Source organism: Bombina bombina, chromosome 2 (genome assembly GCF_027579735.1).
Source record: "Bombina bombina isolate aBomBom1 chromosome 2, aBomBom1.pri, whole genome shotgun sequence".
Classification (NCBI taxonomy): domain Eukaryota; kingdom Metazoa; phylum Chordata; class Amphibia; order Anura; family Bombinatoridae; genus Bombina; species Bombina bombina.
The window spans coordinates 697,041,107-697,050,401 of record NC_069500.1 but is presented as its reverse complement, the minus strand read 5'-3'; the positions used below and the strand labels follow the sequence as shown (position 1 = coordinate 697,050,401).

Genomic DNA, 9,295 nt, shown 5'->3' with positions numbered 1-9,295 from the left:
ATAGTTATTAAATCGTTATTAACCATTTAATAACTACCTAGCTAAAATAAATACTAATTTACCTGTAAAATAAATCCTAACATAAGTTACAATTACACCTAACACTACACTATAATTAAATCCCTAAACTAAATACAATTAAATACAATTAAATTAAATAAACTAAATTACGAAAAAAAACCACTAAATTACAGAAAATAAAAAAGAAATTACAAATTTTTAAACTAATTACACCTAATCTAATCCCCCTAATAAAATAAAAAAGCCCCCCAAAATAAAAAAATTCCCTACCCTATACTAAATTACAAATAGCCCTTAAAAGGGCTTTTTGTGGGGCATTGCCCCAAAGTAATCAGCTCTTTTACCTGTAAAAAAAATACAATACCCCCCAACATTAAAACCCACCACCCACACACCCAACCCTACTCTAAAACCCACCCAATCCCCCCTTAATAAAACCTAACACTAACCCCTTGAAGATCACCCTACCTTGAGACATCTTCACCCAGCCGGGCCGAAGTCCTCCAAGAAGCCGGGCAGAAGTGGTCCTCCAGACAGCAGAAGTCTTCATCCGATCGGGGCTGAAGAGGTCCTCCAGATGGTAGAAGTCTTCATCCAGGCAGCATCTTCTATCTTCATCCTTCCGGCGCGGAGCGGGTCCATCTTCAATCTAGCCGACACGGAGCATCCTCTTCCATCGACGTCCTAACGAAGAATGAAGGTTCCTTTAAATGACGTCATCCAAGATGGATCAATTCCGATTGGTTGATAGAATTCTATCAGCCAATCGGAATTAAGGTAGGAAAAATCCTATTGGCTGATGCAATCAGCCAATAGAATTGAGCTTGCATTCTATTGGCTGATTGGAACAGCCAATAGAATGCGAGCTCAATCCAATTGGCTGATTGGATCAGCCAATAGGATTGAACTTCAATTATATTGGCTGATTGCATCAGCCAATAGGATTTTTCCTACCTTAATTCTGATTGGCTGATAGAATTCTATCAGCCAATAGAAATTGAAGGGATGCCATCTTGGATGACGTCATTTAAAGGAACCTTCATTCTTCATTAGGACGTCGATGTAAGAGGATGCTCCGCACCGGGAGGATGAAGATAGAAGATGCCGCCTGGATGAAGACTTCTGCCGTCTGGAGGACCTCTTCTGCCCCGATCGGATGAAGACTTCTGCCGTCTGGTGGACCACTTCTGCCCGGCTTCTTGGAGGACTTCGGCCCGGCTGGGTGAAGACGTCTCAAGGTAGGGTGATCTTCAAGGGGTTAGTGTTAGGCTTTATTAAGGGGGGATTGGGTGGGTTTTAGAGTAGGGTTGGGTGTGTGGGTGGTGGGTTTTAATGTTGGGTGGGTATTGTATTTTTTTTTTACAGGCAAAAGAGCCGATTACTTTGGGGCAATGCCCCGCAAAAGGCCCTTTTAAGGGCTATTTGTAATTTAGTATAGGGTAGGGAATTTTATTATTTTTGGGGAGGGGCTTTTTTATTTTATTAGGGGGATTAGATTAGGTGTAATTAGTTTAAAAAAATGTAATTTCTTTTTTATTTGCTGTAATTTAGTGGTTGTTTTTTTCGTAATTTAGTTTATTTAATTTAATTGTATTTGGTTTAGGTAATTAATTTAATGATAGTGTAGTGTTAGTTTTAATTTTAACTTATGTTAGAATTTATTTTACAGGTAAATTTGTATTTATTTTAGCTAGGTAGTTATTAAATAGTTAATAACTATTTAATAACTATTGTACCTAGTTAAAATAAATACAAAGTTGCCTGTAAAATAAAAATAAACCCTAAGAGAGCTACAATGTAACTATTAGTTATATTGTATCTAGTTAAGGGTTTATTTTATAGGTAAGTATTTAGTTTTAAATAGGAATAATTTAGTTAATACTAGTATATTTATTTAGATGTATTTAAATTATATTTAAGTTAGGGGGTGTTAGGGTTAGAATTAGGTTTAGGGGTTAATATCTTTATTATAGTGGCGGTGACGTTGGTGGCGGCAGATTAGGGGTTAATACATTTAATATAGTTGCGGCGATGTTGGGGGCGGCAGATTAGGGGCTAATAACTATAATGTAGGTGTTGCAATGTTGGGGGCGACAGATTAGGGGTTCATAGGTATAATGAAGGTGGCAGCGGTGTCCGGAGCGGCAGATTAGGGGTTAATAAGGTTATGCAGGTAGCAGCGATGTTGGGGTCGGCAGATTAGGGGTTAATAAGTGTTAGATTAGGGGTGTTTAGACTCCGGGTTCATGTTAGGGTGTTAGGTGCAGACGTAAAATATATTTTCCCATAGGAAACAATGGGGCTGCGTTAAGAGCTGAACGCTGCTTTTTTGCAGATGTTAGGTTTTTTTTTCAGCCGAATCTGCCCCATTGTTTCCTATGGGGAAATCGTGCACGAGCACGTTTAGCCAGTTTACCGCTACCGTAAGCAGCGCTGGTATTGAGGTGAGATGTGGAGCTAAATTTTGCTCAACGCTCACTTTTTAGAAATGCTAACGCCAGGTTGGAAAAAACCTGTAATACCAGCGCTGTTTGTAGGTGAGCAGTGAGCTGGAACTGAGCGTTAGCAACACAGCTTTACCGACAAAACTCGTAATCTAGGCATGAGAATTTGCATATCTTATTTGCATATCTTACCCACAATTCTCTTGTGCATTGGTAACATTGTATATTAAAAATTTCTGGGGAAAAGCAAGCGGCAATACTTGCCTAGATGTGCTAATTTCCTATGCAAATATTTACATTGATTTCATTTTGAGACATGGAGGATTTTAATTTCAGTTTTTTATCTCCCCCCATAATTTTAATGAATTTTGGTTTAACCATGAAAATAGCTTTACCAATGCAGCAACCAGAAATCTATCTCCAACTGATGAGTTCCAAAAAGAACGAAACAGGCTGTCTAGTGAATGATTTCTGGTTTGCTGTAATAATCCTGTTAAAAGGATCGCTGTGTCAAAACAGTATTTTGAAGCAAAAAAACTGAGAATTTGCATATCTAATTTGCATATCTTAGCCACAATTCTCTTGTGCATTGGTAAAATTGTATATTAAGAATTTATGGGGAAAAGCAAGTGGGGATACTTGCCTAGATGTGCTAATTTCCTATGCAAATATTTAAATTGATTTAAATTTGAGACATGGAGGATTTTAATTTCAGTTTTTTATCTCCCCCCATAATTTTAATGAATTTTGGTTTATACATACTTATACATTTGCACGCAGGCTAAATTGTGCTGGTATTACGAGTTGAAAGTAAACACGATCAATTGAGCACAATAGTGATTTATGCTAGAATGATTAACGAGACTTCAGAGCTCTGGTTAACTGTTTTGCGAAACATAAAAGTTGCACAAAACACATAAAAAATAAAAGGCAAAGGCAGGCAAAGGGCTTTTTTTCATAGAGATACATTAATATACATGTCTAAATATCTATATGTATGTCTATATATGTGTACATATGTATTTATATATTTATATGGGTATATATTAATTTACAGACATATATACACATATAAACACATAAATACTTATGTACACATATAAAGACATACATAGAAGTGCATTGGAGCCCTTTTCAGTTAAAGTGAAGGTCAATTTCGAGGAATTAGGGCCCGGTTTTTAATAAACCTATTAAAAACAAGGTACTTTAATTAATCAAAATTGAAATTTCACTCCTTTTCTTCAAAAACTTACCTTTTAATCCTGAAAGCTGCTCCAGCGATTCCCCCGGCCGTCGGAAGCCTCTTCTTACGTCAGAAATGACGAATCCAGCTTCCTCCAATCATGGCTTTCCCCCCAGCGGGATCATGGCCTGAAGCAATGCCGTGATTGGAGGAAGACGGATTCGTCATTTTGGACCTGCGAAGAGGGCTAGCGACTGGCAAAGAAAGCGCTGCAGCAGCTGTCAGGAATAAAAGGTAATTTTTGGAGAAAAGGAGTGAAATGTCAATTTTGATGAATTAAAGTGCTCTTGTTTTTAATAGGATTATTAAAAACCGGGCACTAATTCATCGAAATTGACCTTCACTAAGTAGCTGAAAACATCAAAAGCATATTTATACAATATTCATATTTAATAAAGTGTTATACTGTGTATTTACTGTAAATGTGTCACATTCCAATGTTCTACACATAGGGGAATGTGTTCTATGTATTTTTAAATTGATATTCCTATATATATCTGTATATATCTATACCTATATATAATTATGTATATATATAGTCATAGATATATATTGTACCAAAATACAATCATATATATAGAAATATTTATTTATGAATAAATAGAACATATTCTGCTATGTGAAAAACATTACAATGTGAAATATTAATATGTTTATGTTGGGTTAGTGCACATGAGAATATGCCATCAGGTTTGCGCGATAGTGGGGAGTTTTTCCACTTTTTTTTGCTCCATTGACTTCCATGGGGGAATAGGTTATCGCTCACACAATATTGTGAGTTCAGCTTTTTTAGTGCATTGGGTTAGCGCAATCGTGATAACTTTTTACTTTCAACTCGTAATACCAGCGCAACAAGATGCACGCAAAAAGTTTACTTCTAGCACAATTAGCACTATAGCGCAACTGCAATAACTTTTTACTTTCAGCTCGTAATACCAGCGCAACAAGACGCGCACAAAAATTTACTTCTAGCGCGATTAGCACTAAAGCGAAAACGCTAAATAGCGCTCCCCATGTAATCTGTCTGAAAGTAGGCAATTTAAAAAAACAAAACAGCAGAATTGTCAATAGCATAAATTAGTGTTGACTTCATTGTATTGCATATTGCTGTGAAAAGCTGTAAGTTGAAAGTAATTGTTCTGAAATTAACAGACATCTTTGTGAACCTGCACCATAGGCACTGCATATGTAGCTCTTAAAGGGACATTAAACACTAAATACATTCTAGCTAGAATGATGCATTCAAAGAAAAGATTAGTCCATGACTAACATGTAGATTTTTTAAAATTTCATTAGTTTTTTAAAAAGTGACAAAATAAGTGTAAAGTTTTAGTGTCTATAAAACACTGGGAACTGCCATGTTGTAACTTGTGTTACCTTCTCTGCTGTGGCCAATTAGGGACAGTTATACATAGGTCATTAGAGTGTGCAGCCAATAGTTGTGCTGGATTTAACAGTGTTGTGCACTTCCATTTCTAACAGGAACTGCAAAGCTCACAATTTCAGAATGGAATTACAGGCAAAGAGGACAAAATAAATAATGAAAGTATATTGCAGAGTTGTTTTATACATACAATTTATCATTTTATATTACCATCTCAAAGTGTTTAATGTCCCTTTAATATGATGTCTGTATTGTTATTTTGTTACTTTAATCCATTCCAGATATTAACAGACTAACATTATTTCTGAAAAAGAAGATAAAAGACATTTCTTTATTCACACATAAATGTAAGATAACATTCAAAAATGTTATAGATAAATAAATAGTTACTAAGAGTTCTAAGGTGTAAACAATTCTGTTACAGTAACGTTTTACCATCTCTTGCAGTACCACTTTGCAATGTATTAGGCTTCAGAGTAGTAAATAGGTGGTCAAAATATACCATAAGGAATTAATATAGAATCAACTCTAATTATTTCTTATTTTTCTTTTTTTTTAAGAATTCAGATCCAGTTTTTAGAAGTTTGAATTTCCTTTCACTTTGTAAAACATAAATATCTACAGAATATTCACTTTACATACAATCTCTGTTATTGTCATTCACTGACCTCTTCAAAGAGCAATACGTTTTATCTTCCATCAAATGCCCTGCAATGCTTCCTTCAGAACTCCATTACAGTGTAGATGAGTAATTAATTTTTCACCCTAGTTCACTACTAGCATCAAATCGCTGAAACTTCAATTTCAGTCAGACATATTAAATGCAAATTTCCTTCATAAAAAGTTAAAAAATACTAGCAAAGGACACAGCAGAGATAATTCAAAATCATTTTACTTTTTATTATGCACATTAAGGGGCTTAGACGTGAAAACCTCCATTTAATGCCGTAGAAGGGATATGAGGGCAAGTGTGATTCTGGATTTTAAAATAGTCCAAGGTCACATTTTCATACTGGCTAACAGTTCACACAGACTAAAGAAATACAGATTGAATCTTACAAAAAGACAAATAGATCTCATTTAGGAATCAGAAATAAAGAAATTTTGTAATATCGTTTTTCTTTTCTTGGCATCAGATAACCACACAACAGCTGTCATTGACATGACTTTTGTATGCTTTAAATGTTCTCTTTATGTGTAAGATCTGATGTAGTGTCCTAGGATTCAGAAGTCCTGTTTTTCCTCTGGTATTCCTCCAGTTCATTTTTCCTATTCATGGCTATTTGCAGCTCTTGCTTAATAACCTGAATCTGTTTCTCCAGCTCAGAAAGTTCCTCCATTACTGTGCTCCTGGGAGAGTTAAGAGATTCGGCTTTGCCGTTAGTGGTAAGTAATTTTGGAGTCTCTCTCTTTAATTGAGGCAGAGGCAAATCTTGTTGGTGTCTGAAGCTTAGTTCATTGTGCACTTCTTTGTAGATGTACTTTCTTCTGTTACAGCTACTTTGGTTTGATGTATTCCACACACGTTGCTGACTATTTCCCGTATTACACCTAAAAAATAAATACAAATTTGGTTACTGTAATTTTCATGTAAAACATCTGTGAGTAAAATGGGCAATTGTAAACATATATGAAAAAAATAAATAAACATTGGCTTGTGTATTCTAAAGGGAAATTAAACCTAAGTACCAGTGTCAACTTCCTTCTAGCTACATGTTTTTCTGCTATGCATAATAGTCTTGTAATGGTGCAAAATATAAATAGGGTGATGACAAGCTTAGAGTTTAAATGGTGCATTTAATTGAGAAGTAATCATGCATCACATAAGACTGGTTAGGATCTAAAGCTTTTTGCACTTTCGGAAACCTATATTTTAAAGATCATTTTTGCTTAATACTGTTAAAATGTAAAATAGCCATCTATTACACTGTAACATTTATATCTAACTTGCATCCATTAGCATGACTAAAACATCTAAGCAATAGACCAGGGAAACTGATAATCTTAAATCAACATGTCAAAGTTCTGACAAATGAATATGTTCTGACAAAAATGCACAGTATACAGAATTTAATTACAATTTCTTTTTGCCAACGATTTCAAAGCTGCACTGAGAAATTGCCACATATAATGTATACATCTACTACTAAATATTAATTTAAATTATGGTAAGTAGGATAGGAGTTTATCTTTAAGCTGATAAGACAGCTTCTTCACCTGAAGATAAGATGACCATTTCTGCTGCAGTATTATTATAATAAAAACAGAATTTATGCTTACGTGATAAATTTCTTTCTTTTGCGATGTACCGAGTCCACGGATTCATCCTAACTTGTGGGATATTGTCCTTCCTGACAGGAAGTAGCAAAGAGAGCACCACAGCAGAGCTGTCTATATAGCTCCCCCCTTAACTCCACTCCCCAGTCATTCAACCGAAGGCCAAGGAAGAAAAGGAGAAACTATAAGGAGCAGAGGTGACTGAAGTTTACATAAAAAATACTATCTGTCTTGAATAGACAGGGCAGGCCGTGGACTCGGTACATCGCAAAAGAAAGAAATTTATCAGGTAAGCATAGATTCTGTTTTCTTTTGCAAGATGTACCGAGTCCACGGGTTTATGCTAACTTGTGGGATACCAATACCAAAGCTTTAGGACACGGATGAAGGGAGGGACAAGACAGGAACCTAAACGGAAGGCACCACTGCTTGCAAAACCTTTCTCCCAAAAATAGCCTCCGAAGAAGCAAAAGTATCAAATTTGTAAAATTTGGAAAAGGTAAGAAGCGAAGACCAAGTCGCAGCCTTACAAATCTGTTCAACAAAAGCATAATTTTTAAAAGCCCTTGTGGAAGCCACCGCTCTAGTGGAGTGAGCTGTAATTCTTTCAGGAGGCTGCTGTCCAACATTCTCATAAGCCAAACGGATGATGCTTTTCAGCCAAAAGGAAAGAGAGGTAGCCGTAGCCTTTTGACCTCTACGCTTTCCAGCATAGACAACAAACAAAGAAGATGATTGGGGAAAATCTTTGGTTGCCTGCAAATAAAACTTCAAGGCATGAACCACGTCCAAGTTGTGCAACAGACGGTCCTTCTTAGAAGAAGGATTAGGACACAGAGAAGGAACAACAATTTCCTGATTGATATTCCTGTTAGAAACAACCTTAGGGAGGAACCCAGGTTTGGTATGCAAAACCACCTTATCAGCATGGAAAACAAGATAAGGCGAGTCACATTGTAATGCAGATAGTTCAGAAACTCTTTGAGCTGAAGAGATAGCAACTAGAAACAGAACTTTCCAAGATAGAAGCTTAATATCTATGGAATGCATGGGTTCAAACGGAACCCCCTGAGGAACTTTAAGAACTAAATTGAGACTCCATGGCGGATCAACAGGTTTAAACACAGGCTTAATTCTAACTAAAGCCTGACAAAAAGCCAGAATGTCTGGGACATCCGCCAGACGCTTGTGCAACAGAATAGACAAAGCAGATATCTGTCCCTTTAAGGAACTAGCGGACAATCCTTTCTCCAATCCTTCTTGGAGAAAAGACAAAATCCTAGGAATCCTGATCTTACTCCATGAGTAGCCTTTGGATTCACACCAAAAAAGATATTTACACCATATCTTATGATAGATCTTCCTGGTGACAGGCTTTCGAGCCTGAATCATGGTATCTATGACCGACTCAGAGAAACACCGATTTGATAAAATCAAGCGTTCAATCTCCAAGCAGTCAGTTGCAGAGAAATTAGATTTGGATGCTTGAATGGACCTTGAATCAAAAGGTCCCGTCTCAGTGTCAGAGTCCATGGTAGCAGAGATGACATGTCCACCAGGTCTGCATACCAAGTCCTGCGTGGCCACGCAGGCACTATCAAAATCACCGAAGCTCTCTCCTGTTTGATTCTGGCAATCAGACGCAGAAGGAGATGGAATGGTGGAAACACATAAACCAGGTACTGCTAGAGCATTTATCAGTACTGCCTGAGGATCCCTTGACCTGGATCCATAACAAGGAAGTTTGGCGTTCTGACGAGACGCCATCAGATCCAATTGTGGTGTGCCCCATAGCTGAACCAGTTGAGCAAACACCTCAGGATGGAGCTCCCACTCCCCCAGATGAAAAGTCTGACGACTTAGAAAATTTGCCTCCCAGTTCTCCACCCCTGGGATATAGATCGCTGATAGATGGCAAGAGTGAGT

At 36.8% G+C, this 9,295-nt stretch overlaps 1 protein-coding gene across 1 annotated transcript in view; it reads right to left on the bottom strand.

Annotated features, from left to right (window-relative positions):
• Nucleotides 1–5,966: 5,966 nt before the first annotated feature.
• The window catches only part of GRIN3A (glutamate ionotropic receptor NMDA type subunit 3A), a 754,984-nt gene continuing 751,655 nt past the window's right edge, over nucleotides 5,967–9,295 (bottom strand). Inside the window, exon 9 of the mRNA XM_053702674.1 lies at nucleotides 5,967–6,643. Within this exon, the coding sequence (XP_053558649.1) occupies nucleotides 6,310–6,643 (334 nt within the window). The 3' untranslated portion in view covers nucleotides 5,967–6,309. The remainder of the gene's footprint in view (nucleotides 6,644–9,295) is intronic.